This window comes from Sander lucioperca, chromosome 6 (genome assembly GCF_008315115.2).
Source record: "Sander lucioperca isolate FBNREF2018 chromosome 6, SLUC_FBN_1.2, whole genome shotgun sequence".
NCBI lineage: Eukaryota > Metazoa > Chordata > Actinopteri > Perciformes > Percidae > Sander > Sander lucioperca.
This window is the reverse complement of record NC_050178.1, coordinates 19,453,743-19,473,101: the sequence shown is the minus strand read 5'-3', so window position 1 is coordinate 19,473,101 and position 19,359 is coordinate 19,453,743. Positions and strand designations below refer to the sequence as shown.

The 19,359-nt window shown below is 40.0% G+C and overlaps 1 protein-coding gene across 12 annotated transcripts in view; it reads right to left on the bottom strand.

Moving 5' to 3' along the window:
* Positions 1–19,359, bottom strand: part of ptprt (protein tyrosine phosphatase receptor type T) — a 447,834-nt gene that overhangs the window by 333,142 nt on the left and 95,333 nt on the right. For all 12 annotated transcript variants that reach the window (XM_036001937.1, XM_031277206.2, XM_036001938.1 and 9 more), the window contains exons 3-5: positions 8,240–8,400; positions 6,486–6,596; positions 1,269–1,350 (exon numbers count right to left, since the gene is read on the bottom strand). In XM_036001937.1, the coding sequence (XP_035857830.1) occupies positions 1,269–1,350; positions 6,486–6,596; positions 8,240–8,400 (354 nt within the window). The remainder of the gene's footprint in view (positions 1–1,268; positions 1,351–6,485; positions 6,597–8,239; positions 8,401–19,359) is intronic.

Sequence of the window (19,359 nt, the reverse complement as noted above, 5' to 3'; positions counted from 1 at the left end):
ATGGCTGTTTTTCTTTTCAAATTAATATGCATTCTTTATGTATTATTTAAAAAAAAAAAAAAATACAACCTCACGTTATGTCAATCACATTTACACACCGACTTCGAAACTCATTCATTGAAGTTTTCGTACTAGATTATTTTTTTTTTTTTTTGCATACGTCAAAAGCCTTAAGAGAGTAGTTTGAACACCATACGTGCAAACACCATCATCCCAAATGGCTTCTGATAGGCTGATTCCAGAGTACGTGAGCGGAGCGAGTGAAGCGCGCGCGGGAGAATTTTGGAAAATCTGATTTAAGTGAGTGACAAGCGGAAATTTTCACCCCCTCCACACCGCTCACATGCTCTGGCCAATTCACTCCATCTCCCAGCACAAATCACTTAAAGCAAAGAATACAGAGATGCAGAATTTAAAGATTGCAGTATAGTGATTGCAGAAGAGCTCGGAATCGTGGGATGGTGGGCTACTGATCGCAAAAGCAAAGGATATATGAAAGATTAGACTGTAGGGATTGTGCTCTAGGCAGCTAACACGATAGCTTCTTGCTAATGTCATTCATTCATTAACCTCATTTGGGAATAGGGGTATTTATTGCTCCCACGTAGTAAACTCAAGAATGGAGAGGACCACAAAATCATCCTCACTACTTGACAGCTCTGTTTTGTCTCGTATTGCAAACTTCCGCAACAAATAGAATAATAAAACACATTGGACTCAGTGTGCAGGGTTTCAGTGAGCATGACGGATTAAGAACAAATACAAAAAATACGAACTTGGTGTGCAAAGGCTTTAACCATCTAAGAGTAACTATATCATGTTTTGTTGTACTCAAGTATAATGCAAGTAAAGTTGAATTGAACTGAATGAATTTATAACTAATTCTTAAGATGGGAAAAAAATGCAACAGCGCCAGTAGGAACTTATAAGAATAGACGTTGAGAATGTGAGAGAGAAATACTGGGTAGACAGAGAGAGGTAAGTAGGCCACAGAGTGTTGCAGTAAGCAGTCTGGAGTTTTGTGAAGCAAAGTGTTTCTGTCAGATATGAGCGATGAAGACCCTGAGTTTGGACCTTCTTCCTGGCTCTCTGCAATCTGTCTGCAAGCCTCACAATCTGTCCTTCACACCGCCTTTGTATGTGTGTCTAAGTGAGAGCAAGCTATAAAACAGATGATGCTCAGTGGGGCTACAGTTGTGCAGGGTCAACCATTACAAGACACACACACACACACACACACACACACACACACACAGGCAGTCACTTACGGCAGGGGTGAGCCAGAACTCGTATGTCGTCGATGGCGATGAAACCTGGATGGCCTTGAACTGAAACCGCTTCAAATATTACCTGAGAGGGGAAGGAAGGAAGGAAGGAAAACAGAAAGAAAAAAATGTTGAGTCAGTTTTCACCAAAAGTAGTCTTTCTCCCACAAACTGCAACTTCTTGATGCCCCTGCGAAGCTCATATACAAACCCCAGGGGAATTTCCAGTGAAAGTCAGAAACTACTCCTCTCTTTACTTCATCCCTTCATCCTTCTGTCTCTGTCCTTATGCCAAACACATATGTCAATCTTCCTCCTCCTCCTCCTCCTCCTCCTCCTCCCTTTCCTCTTTCCTTGTCTCATCCTCCTTCTTCATCCTCTTCATCTTTCTCTCTCCCTTTTCTTTTTCAATCAGACCTCCTGCTCTTGCCTCTCCCTCCATTCTTGATCCCTCCCCGCTCTTCTCATTTCATTCCGTTTCCTCTCAGCCATCTCTCTCTTTGTCTTCCTCCATATGTATTTTCTCTCTCTCTATCAGCTCTTTTATTCTATTTTTTCATGTAATTGTAATTTGTGTCTTTCCCCACTACTCTCACATCACTCACACATTTCTTTTACCACAGACTTTGCACACACACTCATATGGTGACAGGCAGTCAGTAGGGCTGTCAGCAGGGCCATGCACTTCTGACCCACACAGATATAGTACACACACACACACACACACACACACACACACACACACACACACATACCTCTGTGCTGTACTTGTCAGAATCCTCAACAGTATAAACTGGGACTTAGCCTGAATACTAAAGACTTCTGGGAAGACTTTACTCTCTTCCTTTTCTTAAAAAAAAAAATCCCCTGCCCTGGCACGCATGTCAAGTTTTTAGACGCCAGAGATACTGGTACATACTGGATACTGGTATATATATTTAGGACTCTCATCACGTTATGCTCTTTTCCATCGTCCTGTCTTTCTCTACTTTGGACTACCTAATAAAGACAAAAGGGCAGGAAAAAATCTGTGAGCTTTCTCACTTTATGCTGGCTGCTTTACTCACTGTCCTCCATGTTTTATTTATCAAAAGAATCCACAGTTTTGGCAGTGATTTATCCAGGGAGTAAAATCCCACATTTACATGGCAACAGACCAGAAGTGTATCAACATTTTCATGCATGAAAATATGAGAAATGTTTTGTTTTATCTTGTAAATCTGTGTCAACAGGGGGGAAGTAAAATATGTTCTTTTTTCGTTATAGTTCAAATGCACTTGAAAAACATCACACAATTAGCCTAATCTTCCAATTTAATTGGTGATAAAAGTGATTCCCATCCAGTGGTACTTCTGCTAGTACCAGAGGGTACATGGAGAGATTGTAGAGCAGCTTAACTAATTTGAAAAAATAGAAATTATGTTTTGATTAAAATAATTTATCAGCTGTAACACCTGGACACAGGGATTTTAAACAGGTAGCTAAAAGTTGTACATTACATGAATGGTAGAAATAAATAGCTAAAAAGAATGCATAAACGGCTGAAATGGTTCGCTGAAAGTAATGACTAAATAGTCCAAATAGTTAGGTAAAAGTAATGAATAAATAGTAAACTAAATGAGCTAAATGTAAGCTATGGCATAAGCAGCTGAAATAGTGAGCTAAACCTACTGAATAAACAGTTTAAATAGTTAGCTAAAACTACTGACTAAACGGTTTGAATAGTTAGCTAAAACTACTGAATGAACAGTTCAAATAATTAGCTAAAACTACTGACGGTTTGAATAGTTAGCTAAACCTACTGACCAAACTGTTCAAATAGTTAGCTAAAAGTAGTAGTAGTATGATTGCTGACCAAACCAACCTAAATATTGACAGTTCAATAAGTTGTAATAAAATAAAAAGTAACAATATCCACTTTGATATAGTTAAGTGTTATACATTTGGAACACATTACAAATTGATGAAAAGGTAGGTGTGTTCATCTATCAGGGCTGTGGAGGTACCTCAGACCAAACAGGTTGGGAACCATTGGTAGGCTACAACACACAATAACCCACTGCAACACATATTTTATATTTTATATAATATATATATATATATATATATATATATATATATATATATATTAGGGCTGTCAAACAATTACATTTTCTTAATCGCAATTAATCGTTGAATTTCTATTAGTCGCGATTAATCTTTTATCACATGATTAAAATTCTATTATTTTGCATTTCAGAACTGTTTTTAAGTACATATTAACAATGGAAAGCCATTCTTACCAGTGTATCTTGATTGGGAATCAAATGAATGCAAAGAAAGTGACTTTATGAACTTGATTTTAAGATTTATATTTGTTTATTATATATTTAATCTAGTCACACATTTGAATTTAACAACAACTCTGAATGCACCACAAGGCTGTAAATTACCAGTTTCATTGAACGCACCGTCTGTGTTTTTCCGACAACAGCAGCTGCAGATTGTTACATCCCGGTGTCGGAATCCTCTACAGTGAAATACCCTCACACTTTACACCGTTTAGTGTTAGCTGTCAGCATTGTAACCGTGTTTAATCCAGCTACTAGCTAGCGGTAGGCTAACGTTAGCTGCTGTCGAGTATAGTGTTAACTAGCTAGCGGTAGGCTAACGTTAGCTGCTGTCGAGTATAGTGTTAACTAGCGACACGTGCAGCAATGTTTCTGTTGCCTGTAACGTCTGTTTCAGAGCATCAGAGAGAAGTGCAGACATATCAGTGGCACCAGAATGAGGCACCAAAATCTGCGTTGCTATTCCTGCAGCAGCAGGATGTGTTACGAGGAAGTACGGCAAAATAGTAGCCTGTTAGGCACGACGCAAAGCCGAGTGAAGTGAAAATAAATTAATAAATGGCGGCATGCGATTAATACGATTAAAAAAAATTAACGCATTATGCTCGACCCTTAATCGCATCGTAATTAACGCGTTAATGCTGACAGCCCTGACTGACAGCCCTAATATATATATATATATATATATATATATATGTGTATGTGTATATATATATATATATATATATATATATATATATATATATATATATACACATACATATATATATATATATATATATATATATATATACACACATACATATATATATATATATATATACATATATATATATATATATATATATATATATATATATATATATATATATCTACATATATATATTAGGGCTGTCAATCGATTAAAAAAATGTATCTAATTAATTACATAATCTGTGATTAATTAATCGAAATTAATCGCATACATAATTAACGGTGCCTGAACCGATACTTTTTAAGAAAGTAAAAAAAGAAAAGAAAAAAAAAAGGGTACTAAACAACAGTTGGCGACATTAAAGAACAGCTTGTTTATTGCTAAGGCCATATGGTCAAAATTAAATGATTTAATAATAATGTAATAGCTATAACAATAAGTTATTTCACTAGTAAATTGCTGTTGAACAACAAAAACAACCACCAGATGGGAAAAGGACATTTAACAATAACTTTGAATGCACCACAAGGCTGTAGTTTACCAGTTTCATTGAACGCGCGGCCTGTGTTGTTTCTCCGACGGCAGCTGCAGATTGTTACATACCGGTGTTGAATCCTCTACAGTAAAACACAGTCAAACTTTACACCGTTTAGCGTTAGCTTTCAGCATTGTAACCGTTTTTAATCCAGCTACTAGCTACCGATAGGCTAACGTTAGCTGCTGTCGAGTATAGTGTTAACTAGCGTCACGTTCAGCGGTGTTTGTGTTGCCTGTCTGTTGCAGAGCATCAGAGAGAAGTGCAGACATATCAGTGGCACCAGATTTCGGTAGCCAACCCTATTCAGGAAGAAGATTTTTACAAGTAAATGTTCCAATTAATGATCCAGGCAGCGCATTCTCGTCTCCCTCCTTCATTTTACAGTCCAATGGTGGCTAGAAACGTCAAATAACGGGTCAAACGTCAATATAGAATGGATGAATCTGCTATATATGAATCTATATATATATATATATATATATATATATATATATATATATATATATATATATATATATATATATATATATATATTATAGATACTCTAGCCTGTTCCAAAGAGAGTAATGGGTTAACCGAAAAGTTTGCTATTGCCCTCCCTGTGCTCTAGACTTTAATTTGACAGTGTTTTTGTCCTTTTTGAAAAAGAAAATGTCATTTCTCCATGGGAGGTGACTCCTGATTAGGGAGGGAAACACACACACACCTTTATGTCACTTTGGTTACCATTGTGCCTCAGATCTGTGTGTGCGACACGGGGGTGCCTTCATTTACTGAACATAGCTCAGTCATTAGGTAAAACACAGTTGCTTTTGTGCTACTTCAATAAAACATCACAGCAGGGTATGTCTCTCTGCACCTTAAACAGACCGACACACAGACAAAATGAGAGTCATTAAATAGCAACAACTTTGTGTTTCCATATTAATGGAATTCACAAATAGAGGCCTGTTGGTCATCTTACCTGTTAAGTGTTGAAACTCAATCCACAACTCCAACCATGGTTATAATTCAGCTTAGGTTATAAAGTTGTATTGTCTATGGTTATACGCTAAAGTGTTAGCACGCAGCATCAAAATCATAGACTGTAAAGATAGTCGACGTAGCATCAGTGACGTCACCCATTGGTTTGTGGGCTGCTGTTTTGAAGCCTCGAGTTTGGCAGTCGCAAAAAATCTTTTTATTGTACCTTTCACAAATAAATTGTCAAAACTTACAGAGGCACCTTCTGCAGTTGACTAGCTATTAAATTATTATTAGATTAAAGTAAATAAGGGGCGGGGGGGAATTAAAAAGGCAAACCACCTCAGGCATGACATTTGAAATATTACATATGGACATATTAAATTTCTGCATGACATACTGTAAGGGAGTGTAATTATAGATCTCAATCACATTAAAAGATTACTTTAATCGGGCTCATTTTGTTTTGGCTCAAGAATTACACGATGGACAAAAAGGTGCAGTCAGCATTAGAAAAAGAAAGGTTGGCCTTATTATTGAAATATATAGCCTACTGTATTATTGTTTTCGTCATGTATCATATGACATGCAATCAGCCAAAAAAGTTACTAATGACTGTTCATGCCAGCAAAGACAGAAGATACATTTGTGTGTGTGTGTGTGTGTGTGTGTGTGTGTCTGCGTGTAAGTGTTACCTGATAGGAGTTCGGCCAGAATGTAGAAATGGCCAGCTCAGCCTTCACCCAGCCTTCAGTAACAGTATCAGAGGCGTTCCATACTGGGTTACCCTGAGCGCCTCCATTCACCTGCAGGCAGACAGTGAGAAAAGACAAAAAAAAGCATAAACAAAAGAGATTTAGTGGCTGAAAAGAGAAACCCCAAATCTTATTTCAGGTTTCAGAAAGTAAAACTGGAGAATTTTTACGATAAAGCCAAAATAAAGGTGTCATTTTTACTATTTAATAATTGTATCAATTATAATTAAACAAGATGATAATTACACCGATCTGTAGCTTCTGCCAGGGGCGTTGCTGGTGCTACTGTTTCTCTTCTAACTCTTGACTCCTTAATCTTCTGACATGTATTCCGTATTTATCAGTTAATTAATTAGTCGATTACTTCACGCGTTGATTCTCCAATCCGGTGATGTGTTAATCCCCTTGCTTCAGTCACTTACAGATCTTTGGCAATCCCTTTATGTCATGACTTATCTTTTCATCCCTTTCATCCATCTTTACATTCCCAGAGTTCACTAGTCTGTCCTTTCAACACTCACACCCTCCATCTACAGCTCTCTTTCAAGCTTGTTATTCTTTTTGCCTGAAGATGGTCTAGTACCAAAACATTGCCTATTAAACTTTATATTTTTTTGCAAGTTAGACAGTGTGTGGGAGTTCATTTTCAAGCTTTTTTTTATTTTTTTTTTTTATTCTACCTATCTGTCCATCAGTGACTTCAGACCGTGATATGAAACATCTATCAATGTACACTTACACTCACAACCCTGGTTGCTATCCCTAATGTTTGTTTGTTTATTATAACAAATGTTATGATTTCCTATACTTTACATGCATACAGTATGTGTCCATGCACACAAACACAATAACCAAGCTATAAAATGCAGTAGGGCTAACTTGATCCATATTAAAAGTAGGGCTTGGTAAAAAAAAATCAATACCAATATCGTAAATTCGATACCGATTCCTGAACTGTACTTTTTTCAATACCAATTATTTTTAAAAGCCATAGTAACATAAAGAAATTACAACATTACGGTACAAATCTTTTATTTTTCAGCTTTACAACGCACACAGTAGTCAAGCCGCTCAAAATACAGCAACACACACACGCGTGAGCCGTCTGTGTGTGTGTAACGGAGAGTTTTTCCTGCCTGCCTCTACATCCTGTAGTGTTAGACAGCCAATCAGCAGCATTGTTAGATCTTTGTACAAGCATGCTGCATGTTTATTGGCTCACTGACGCTGATAAGATTGACTCCTAGGTATTAGAATTTGGTATTGAATGACGAGGCATTTTTCGATACTCGAAACTATGGAGGCATTTCCGTCGGTACCCAGCCCTAATTAAAAGGGAATATTTGAGGCCTGAATTTTCATGACGTCAGCCATTCTGTCTTCCTCTCTTTTTTTCTCTCTCTCTCTGTCACTCTCTCTCTCTCTCACACACACACACACACACACACACACACACACACACACACACACACAAACACACTTACGCTGCCGGAACACTCAATGCCCTAGGGCGAACTCCATCACTCTTTGACAGAAAACAGAGGTATGTTTGTTTAACTGTTTAATCTGTTCAGTCTATCACCCTCTTCATCTGTCAAAGCATCCCTCCCTGTCAGTCAGTCACTCTCTCACACTCACACACACACACACACACACACACACACACACACACACACACACACACACACACACACCTTGATGTAGACGTTGAGCGTGCCAGGGCTGGCTCCGTCCCGGCTGGACAGGGAGTACAGGAAGTCGATGCAGTGGGTGTCATTCTCCTTCAGGGTGGGCATGTAAAGGTGAGCCTTCTGCCCCGACGCCCGGCCCGACGCGTTCACCACCATGAACGAACCTACAGCCACAGAAACAGGACAGATACAGTTCAAATACGTTTATAACAAAACAGGTGCACTTTAACGTGGGGGATTTCTTCCACGGACAAGAGCAATGCTAGCAGATACTGTTTTAAAGAATGATTTCCAATCAATGAATTGAAATGATGTGATTTCAGTATTAGTTCAGCATGCTGTAAATCTGGTTCTGGTACACAAAGACAACAGAACAAACACGTGACAGATCAGGTCTAACCATCAATGAACCCTTATGTTGTCTTCCCGTCGACCAAGCAACTTTTAGTTTTTCTGGTGCTACGTTTACATGTGGCCGGTTATTTTCATAAACGGACATTTCAACCTCTCCGTTTTCAAAAATAACATCGTGCACAGCTGTCAGTTTTCAGAAAAATTTCCGTTTACATGTACCCGTATATATATGCCGTCAATGCCGTCAAGAGCGTGCCAAACCTGTAGGTGGCAGTGTAACGAGAAGCTCAAGCCCACGTTAGCCAATCAGAATCCTGAAAATAGCAACAACAGCAATGAATCACTTCCTCTCTCCTCTCTTCCTCGGCTGCCTAAACCTCCGTTTGTCTCAGTTTACATGCAAACAAAGTTTTCCAAAATCTCCACTTTGGCCGGAGTTTTTCGAAATTATCATTTTCAGAGGCGAATTCTCCGTTTGCGTGTAAACGAAGATCACAAACAAAGGGAAATGTCTCTATTTTTCAAAAATAACCATGTACGTGTAAACGGGGCCTGGGTCAAGATTTAAAATCAAAACTTCTTTTTTTCCACACTTTTGTCACTTTTTTGCCACGTTTTGTCACTTTTGACGTTTGTTTCTGCAAATAAATGAATTAATTAATAAAAACTAACAAAAATAATAAGGTGCTTGAGCTTCCTTCCTTATTGACAATTCAATTTTTCGATAAACTCATCTGTGCCTTAAAAATGAACTTGTTTCTTTCTAACAAAAAAAAAAAAAAAAAGTCTAGTTCTGGTGGTTTCCATTGTTTCTGCCATTCCAGTAAAGCCATAGTCATACAGTGTTAGGGCCCTGATAGAACCAGAGTGGATCACATCACTCCATTTCTGAGATCTTTACACTGGCTTCCTTTCTCGTAGAGAATTTACATCAAAATACCACTGTTGGTTTATAAAGCACTCAACGGTTTAGGGCCAAAATACATTTCTGATCTACTGCTACACTATGAACCAACCAGACCTCTCAGGTCGTCTGGGCAGGTCTGCTTTCTGTCCCCAGAGTCAGAGCTAAACAGGGGGAAGCAGTGTTCAGTTTTTATGCACCACATATCTGGAATAAACTCCCAGAAAACTGCAACTCTCTGGGCCAGATGTAAGTACATTTGCGAACGTAGCATTATCAGCGCCATGGCCAACCTGCAGAAAGTGCACGCTGTGATACTTCAGCTTACGTCGTATTTACCAAACCTGCAGTTCATCAGGTAATCTCCGCCCACTATACCGTAAATTGCGCTGTAGCAAAGCGTTAAGTACTTGTGCTATGATACGGCTGAGTGCAGACTGCGATATTCCCACTGCTGATGCTATGACTGTTTGAAATGATCCTGATGCCAATATTTGTAAGGTAGCCATGCTTTTACGCGCACGTTGCAAAACAAATACGCCTGAAGTGGGCGCAAAAGGCCCTCTGTTCTTTTAAATCAAGGTTGAAGACTTTGCTTTCCTTTTTTTGTTCTTGCACTGCACTGTAACTTTTAATCTTCTATTTATACTTGTCTTATTCAATTTTAACAAATGTTTTTAATTGTTTTCAACTGCTCGTTATTGTTTCATGTACAACACCTTGTTCCTTGTTCCTGAAATGTGCTATACAAAAAAAGCTGCCTTGCCTTGATACAGTCCAAATCAGACTTGGACACTCATGCATCTGTGTTTACTTGTGATATTGACTGTGATATTGAGCTACATGAAAATGTATACCTATAATAACCCCTAACCCTGAACAAGTTTGTGGTGCAAATATGACGTAATCTTTTGGATAAGTTACACTAAACTGTTAGTGTTTCCACATCTTGGGCCCTATCTTACACCCGGCGCAGCGCAAAGCCTGACGCAAAGCCCGACGCAAAGCCCGACGCAAGTGTCTTTGCCTGTTTAAGACTGACGCAGTTGTCAATTTCCCGTCCAGCGCCCACGTCGTTTAAATAGCAAATGCACCTGCGCCCATCTTTGCGCCAATGGCCGTGCTGGTCTTACAGGGAGGTGTGTTCAGGTGAATTCTTGGCGTGTTGCTATCTTGAGGCAGCGGGAAGTGATTGCACCATTGAACAAAAACCTGGTCTAAAGTCAGTAGCGCAGCATTTCATTGTTATTTTAACAGCAAATTAGTAAAATGTGCCTAGGCACAGCGCACGCACACTACGCTTGTTACACACACAGGGAAGCACAGCAGCACACAAACATGTGAAAGATTACAAATAAAAATATTACGGTGCAAATCCGTCATCATAATAGCAAAGCTCCAGGTACAAACACGCCTGGCTTTTAAAGGGAATGGGAGATGACACTCTGATTGGTTTATTGCATGTTCCGCCCAAAACACACCTATGAATTAATGAAGACACTAAGTCCAACCCTATTGAACCATGCGCCCAGCGCACGGACCCTTTTTTCTGCCGTCAAACTAGCAAAAGTGGATTTGGACACGCCCTAAACGCACCTATGCTAGGCGCATTACGCCATGTGCTTAGATCGTTAAAATAGGGCCCCTTGTGGTTTGTCTTCTTCTCTTAATACAGTGTAGTGCCCTTGATCAGCAGGTCAGCAAAACTGATTAGAGTGCTGTTTCTGTTTAGAAGCAGGGTCTGACCAGTTTTCCTGCCATCGTTTCTCTTGCAGTACAGATCAGCATCTTCCTGATTGATGAACGTTTTTTTTTAAACTTTCCACTGCACCAGAGGTCTGCTGCAAATACAGTTTGTAAGTATAATTTTCTAAAGGACTGCTGTGCTGTAGAAACGGTCGGCCAGGTTTGTGCGACATTCGGCTGTCGCTCGATGCAGCAAAAGAAGCAAAAACAACTCGAGCTCTTTAATGCACCGGAGCTGTATATCAGCGTCTTAATGCATCCACGCCCCGAGGGTTCAGAACCACGGCGTAAAACACATTTTCTCTGTCGACTCGTGGTTTAAGTGTGTTTTAGTCTGTGCTTTATGGCACAGGATGGAGCGTTTATGGGTCGGCCGGCTCCATTTGGCTGACTGCCATCAGCCAGACTGAGAGCTAGAAGTGACTGGGAGACTATTTGGCAAGAGAGTGGCAGAGGAGAGATACTGAATCAAGCAGGTGCGACTGTGCGGTTCTAACAGTGCCTGTGCATCGTCACTCGGTTGCATAGGTGTGAAAGTGTCCCGAATTAATGTAGAATGAAAGAGAGAAAATGGGTGTGTGGCAGACAGCAGCTTAAGAATAAGTTTGGACTCTCTAACTTTACCTTGAGTACGATTCTAATCTCTCTGTTTTTCATTGTGTTGGAACTATAGACGCATATAAGCGGAAGAATCCCTGCTCCTGTGTACTGATTCAGAAAATAAAACCATACTGATTTCTTTTGCCTTACATTTCTGCTTTGTTTTAGTTTTTCCCAAATATGGAAATGTTTGGATTTAGAAGTCAGCCAGAACACTCTTTTTATACACTGTACATGCTACATTTATGGTTCAAGGCAGAATTCTATTATGTAGATTATATCATATACATAATGACAATACATTGAAGTCAAGTACAAAATACAATAAACATTTACACATTTGTTCATTCAATTACTGATGCGTTTTACTAGAAACTGTTGCCTGGACAGCATGACATTTGGATTTAAAAGGTCAGTGCAGTGACTTTTGAAGAGGAAGGAGTGTGCAGAGGAAGCAAAAGAACAAACTTGGAACCACACATGACTTGGACTACTGTACTTGTGAGGACAGGTATTAACTTACTTTTATTTGTTGGAGGCTGACCCTAACTAACCGTTAATTGTCACAATTTAACCTTTTGTAACAACAAATGATTACACTGTGATTGCAATTCAGTGTTCACACTTTGGTTTGGGCACCGGAGAGGGGACAACCTTTTAACTTTTTTGTTGCGTTCCTACCCCTATAGACGAGGGCATAACACACACACACACACACACACACACAAAATATATACACTATATTAGGTCGCTAAAAGAGATTCCATCCATCACTTCTATCTTGGCTAAATGGAGCTAATACACAGCAGCACAGTGTGTTTGTGTGTGTTTGTGTGCATACACATGTACTCTATATGTGTGTCTGTGTGTATCAATATAGTTGAAGTTATATTAGTGTGGGGTTACCTGGCAGTGGTGTGTGCGCACGTGTGTGTGTGTGTGTGTGTGTCGAAGTAATCTAGCCTGGGTCAGGTCTTTCCACAGCAAAACTGATTACATTTCTTATTCACACCTAGCACGCACATGTACACACATACCCACCTATCCACCCACACACACACACACACACACACACCCACCCACCCACCCACACACACACACACACACACACACACGCCAACACCACTCTCCACCCACTTCTCTAAATCCATAAAGCTCTGCTCTGTACATTTATTTTTAAAGGGATTGTTTCATTGAAAATTCTATTTTTAAATACAGTTGACTTAAATCAACTCGACAGCCAATAGGTGTGATGTTTGTTACTCAGAGACTCTTCTCACCATGACAACTTGGGGGAAGCAGAAGTGTTACAATGCACGTACAAGCAGAAAACATACTTGCACATACATTTATGCATATACACCAATGACACAGTACCGAACAGGTGCACTTGGACCTAATACATGCAAAACACACACACATACATACACATCAAAAAAGTGTCAATCTATTTCAAGGCCCATTTCCAATACTAAAATATCACTCACACACAGTGTCACACACAATAAGAAACACACACAACACTCATTTCACACATTGTTTCCCAGCTGTGGGATCAGAGAGGAGCAATCTGTTGACGTGAGAAAATCTGATGAATCTGTCTTCCATGTCAAGACACACACACACACACACACACACACACACACACACACACACACACACACACATCAAAATAACTGGGTCAACTCAGTGCAACAAACATTACAGCACATACTGCCATGCGAGACCAGCTGTTTTCAAAAATACTGTTGAGATTTTGCTTTTATTTTTCCAAAGCGGTCTTCATCAAAAGACAGCAGCAGCCTCAACTGTGTCTTTCAGCCACTGAAGTGCCTTTGAGCCCAGCATTTAACCCCCAGCTGCTGTGGTGGATCTGTACAGTATTGTTGATCTGTTAAGAATATTATTGTGTCAGTGTACACTGAAAGAATAAAGGCTCAAAATGCAGTATGTCTCTCTAACAGTGTGATTTCAGCAGCAGCTAAAAGAAGGCTAACACATACTTGTCACTAAAGTGATACACAGTGTTGAATCTATTGTAATTTGGCCTGACACACACACACGCACACACACACACACACACACACACACACAAAATACTCAAACACATACTAAAGTTCACCATGAGCATACTTCCAGATGTAGACTTTAGTAAGTATTTAATTCAATATAGTTTAGGTTAAAAAGTTGGTAAAATGTAAATGCAAAGATGAATATAAAATACACTGTGGTACTTTGGTGTGATGACAGTAAATAAATGAGCGGACAATAGTTTCTTTGTTACACCAGTGGTTTTGTCACTGCTGTTGTTTCTCAAAAGTAGACAAACGTTTTTTACATCTAAGCCTGTTTGCTTGCTGTAAAAAGGAAACCTGTGCTTTTGTCGAAGTTTTACTCTTTGAGATGAACATTTTAATGAATTTCACACTGCGCTCTTTACAACTACATACAGTATTAATGTGACACCTAAACCAACTGAACTCCTTGGCGGAAGAGAAAAAGGTGGAAGAGAAAAAATAAATAAAAATAAAATGCTCCCAGAGGTTGTTTGTACAAGCAGAAATTACGACCTCTATTTAAGTTTCTAGTGTCGGCGCTCTCTAGTGGCCGTGGTAATGATGACGGCAGCAAAGCAGGAAGTAAGGTGACGAAGTATAAGAGCGCCAAATTTCTACATAAACAGACAGGTTGGGGTAGAGCTGTAATCGGGCCTTAAAAGTTAGGCCCGACAAGGCCCCGAGCCCGACAGAATTCGGCCCGCGCCCGACAAGTACATTTTGATTGACAGCTTTTTAAAAGGCCGAACACGTTTACAGCCCGACATTATTTAAATGTGTGCACGGCATAACCCACTGACTCATTATTCTCATTATGCACATGGTCAAAAGTTTTCCACACCTCAGACTTTGCTTTCTTTGCCGGTGCAACGTAACGCACGTAATCACCAGAGGCCAGCCTCCGTTTCACCTCCTCAGCATCCATTTTCGCGCTAATCGAAACGCATCACCTGACCGCTCATTTACCGCGCAAGCCCGAGCCCGAGCCAGTGTAAAATTATAGAAATTAAGACGGAACCTGACCGAACCCGCCGGGTCCCGTCAGGTTTGGGCAAAGATCTTCAGCTCTAGGTTGGGATAAGTCAAACAAACACAGGACTTTCACCCAGTAGAGCAGGGTTTGAGTCCCATTTAAAAAAAATTATTGAACAGTGAGTTTTTTTAACTTCACGGTCTGCGTCACATGCATAACCTTCAGGAAGTGAAGTAACGTCGGATTTTAACCCAAACCACCATCTTTTTTGCTAGACCTAACTAAGTAGTTTTGGTGCCAAAACATAACCAAACTGTGACCATTCTCTGGTTTAGACATGAGGTTGTAGTTCCTGCCACCGCTAGGGGCGCTATTTTATGAAACACTCCTGTGGGTCTTATTAGAGGGTAGGGAACAAAGGACCCATGTCGTCGTATGGTTTGGAGGACTTGTTGGGAGTTTGCATGTTCTCCTCTGTATGAGTTCCCTCCCACCATAAAGACATGCCCTAACTAGTTAGGATGGGCTAAATGCAGAGGATATATTCCTTGTACGTGTAAAAATGTACTTGGCAAATACTTTTTACATATATATGTAATTGTTAGCTAAATCATTTCAATTTGAATGTTAAGTGAGAAAAAAGGAGTGAGCGTAGAATTATGGAAGGAAGGAAAGGGAAGTAAGAGAGGAAGGAGGAAAGGAAGTAACGAGAAGGAGGTGAAAGAGACAGGAAAGGCACGAGGAAAGAGACAATACAGGAGCATCAGCTGTGGCGCAGACGTGACTCGAGCTGGATGACAACACTGTCGTAGGGTGAAATGACTCATCTTCATCATCGTCATCGTCGCCATGAAAGGCATGGCAAAGGGAATCACTGGAGCCAGACACACAGACATCACATTGGTCCTCGGCCCATTTCACACATTTAGTACACACGATTCCCCCTGAGGTCTCTCACACACACACACACACACACACACACACACACACACACACACACACACACTGTGCTGGAACCCATATGTTCTGTGTCCTGAATGGGTAATGGCCCTGCATCATCATCATCATCATCATCATCATCATCATCATCATCATCATCATCATCGTCATCATCACACACAAACATAGGCGATAGGTAAATCCCATAATTAAAGCTGCAGGGATCCTCTCATCCTCTTCATGCCCTGATTGTTGCTGCTCATTTGATTTTCCCCCAACACTCGTTCATTTACCTTTCTTTCCATCTCAATCTATCTATCCTACATCAACCATCCATCTCTCTGGCTGTCTTTACACTGTTTTCGATTCCCCTCTCTCTTTGAAACCTCTGTTTCTCCTTTTCCTTCCTTCATTCCTGCCTTTATCATTGTTACTTGTTATTTATTACCTTTAGATGTATTTCAGATGTATACATGTGTCTATGCCTTGTATCTATCTTAACTGCAATCAACTATTAAAACACAGCTTTTGGTTTTTTACATGTCCCATCATTTGCATGTTGTGTGCCCATCTTAGATGGATGTATATTTTGTCTTGTTTGAATTTTTGGGTTGTGTATTGTGCTTAAAGGGGCTGTGTTTGTTTGTATATATGCTGTTTTCCCATTGTTGGGATGTCTCCTGGAGCATTATTTGTGGGAGGTTTAACTTTGGTTGATATTTACGTATTGTGCTGTTAGATGATGTTGGGTTAACATGCCGGAATGTTTGGTTTGTGGTTAGTTTATTCTTTAATTCCTAGATGAATGTAGAAACCAGGTTAATGGTACAATCTGCTTCAGGCTGTTCTCATGAACCATTAGTATAAGTAATGCACTGTAATTTGTATGCATTTATTACTGTCGGTTGCTAGCTAGCTAGCTAGCAACGCTAGCAGCAGAGAGTAGAAGCCATCAGGCAAGTGCTTTTTGAATAAACTCCTGGTGTACTTACAAACTTTCTAATGCCTCGTTTTATGAATACAGAACCTATTTGTACTACTGTAGAAGTTTGGTACCATTCCGGGCATTATTAGTGGGGTAATTTACAACATATACAGTTGGTTCCATTAGCGCCTGTACTAAGGCATTCGGCTGATAGCGCTAACTCGCCCAATGTTAGACCAAGGGAAAAAAGCTTAGGTGATGGTGCAAAGGACCCTAGAGTGAAATTACTCCGAACCATCACTTTAACTGTAATATGACCAGTTGTCACGTGACCAGCAGGCGGTCGCCTAATTCCGTAGGCTATCATTCGAATTGGTGTGCATACGTTTTTGTACGATATCATATGAACGTTGACTGCTTCAATGAATGCTACTGGCGTACAGGTCATTTTTTTGTTACACTGCTATTCTATATGTTCAGAAGTTCCCCACACTTTGTTTCTTCAAAGGTGGTAAAATCTGATGGTTTAGTTATTTCAACAATATGGGAAAATGCCTTTTGGGTTCAAATGTGATGTGAATAGCTAACACATTCTCACTCCTATCACGTAAAGTATGGACGCTTGGCCAGGTACCTTTGGCGTTGTTATTAACGCTAAAAGTCTCCTTTAGTTTCAGATCTAAACGCGGTGGTCGGTATACTTTCGGGGTCACTTTTGACGCAGTTGGGTTTATGGAAAGATCGCTTATGAAAAGGTACGTTTCCGTGATACGCGGGACCAGAACGGAACTGTTGGGTTTAGGAAAAGTAACACGCGGGACACGAACCCCGGTCGCCAGGGTAAAAGTCCTGTGTTGTTTGACCCATGCACCACCCCAACCTATCTCCCTACACGGAATTTCAGTCTTTCATACTACTCGCTACCATTGTCGCTCTTAATACTACGTCATCTTACACCGCCGCATAGCTGCTGCTCTGCCCGGTGCGTTCTATACACATGCTGAAGGGTGCTTTCTGCGTCGTATCTGACGCTGAGAGCCACTGCCCAAGCGTCCGTATTTTTGAGTTGAGAGTGAGAACTGGTTGGAATAGCATATAGTGTCAATAGTGACTTTTACAGCTACATAAATAAGTTTCCTCCACCCCACAGTCCTTTTTTCTGTTCTGTTATCTTTTGTTATCTCGTATCATCAAACTGGTCCTATTCGTCTGTCTCTTAGCTTTGTAGTAATCTGATAAGTGACAAATCGATATTTGAAGTGTCATTTTCAGAGCAATGGTCCAAAACATTAATGCAAACAACTCAATCATCTGTCTGAATGTGAGTACGTGCTGTGTGCTCTCTTCCTTGGTTTCGTCCTCTACACCCTCCATCCTCCTTTCTGTCCCCTCCATCTCCATCTGTTTTTTATCCATTCATAATCCATCCTTCTCTCTCCCTCAGCCCTTCCGTCTCTCTCTATCATCAGTGGCTTGTAAACACAGACACCTCACCATTAGAGTGAAATTTACTTTTAATATTAGCCAAAAGAAAAAGCTTTTAAAGCGTCAAAATCTAATTAATTTACCCCTATTACAGCAAATGGAGCAGGTGGTGTGTCTGAAAGTGTGTGTGCATTTGTGTGTGCATGTGTGCCTGGGGGATTTTGTCACTCTTCACAAACCTCATAAATAGCTTCCATAATGCTTTTGCATTGGTTTACATTGCGGTTGGCTGGCTCTCTCCATTTGTACTAAATACAAAAGCTGAATTTTGACACTTCGCCAACACCTAGTGGCAAAGACATCCCATTGTCAAAGCAAATGTTGGCATATGTGTTCGAAAAAGAGAAGGGGAGCTAGGTGGGATGATTAAAGCTCCAACACCGAGAGGGTGAAGGTTCAATTCCCACCAGGGCAGCACGTCTTAGGATGTATTTTTCTTTAAAGGTCCCATATTATCCTCATTATCAGGTTTATACTTGTATTTTGGGTTTCTACTAGAACACGTTTGTATGCTTTAATGTTCAAAAAACACATTATTATTATCATACTGTAAGTCGGATTATACCTGTATTCACTAGGGCTGGGTTAAAATAATTGATTCTCCCATAGAAATAAATCTTTGTTTGAGTGATCTGATATTGATTAATAAAATCCCAAAATCAAGCTTTTAATATGTCTTTTCACCATGGATGTATAACCCACCATAAACGTTTTGGGGGTCAATTCTTAATGTAAGCATTCACCTGGTGCATTATACAAAATATTTGAGGGTTGCTTCTTGCTTGTACAATTTACAGCAGAAGTTCTCTGAGAATCTCTTTAAATGAGGGGCCCTTGTGAATCAGAATCAAATTGATTCAGGAAATCATTGGCGTTAACCAGCCCTCTGTCTGAAACGCTCCGTTTTAGTGTCTATCTCTTTAAAACCCCCTCCCGAAAAAGCCCAGTCTGCTCTGATTGGTCAGTGTTTCCGGGTCTTCCGAATCTGCACTCTGGGATTTCCTGCACTATCATTGCAGCCGGGGAATGACTGTAACGGCACTTTTAACCTATACTGTATATAGGATAGTTGTGACATCACAACTGTGTGAGTCCTGGCGGCTCATTTAAAAGGCACAGTTTCTGAATACAGGCTGTGTG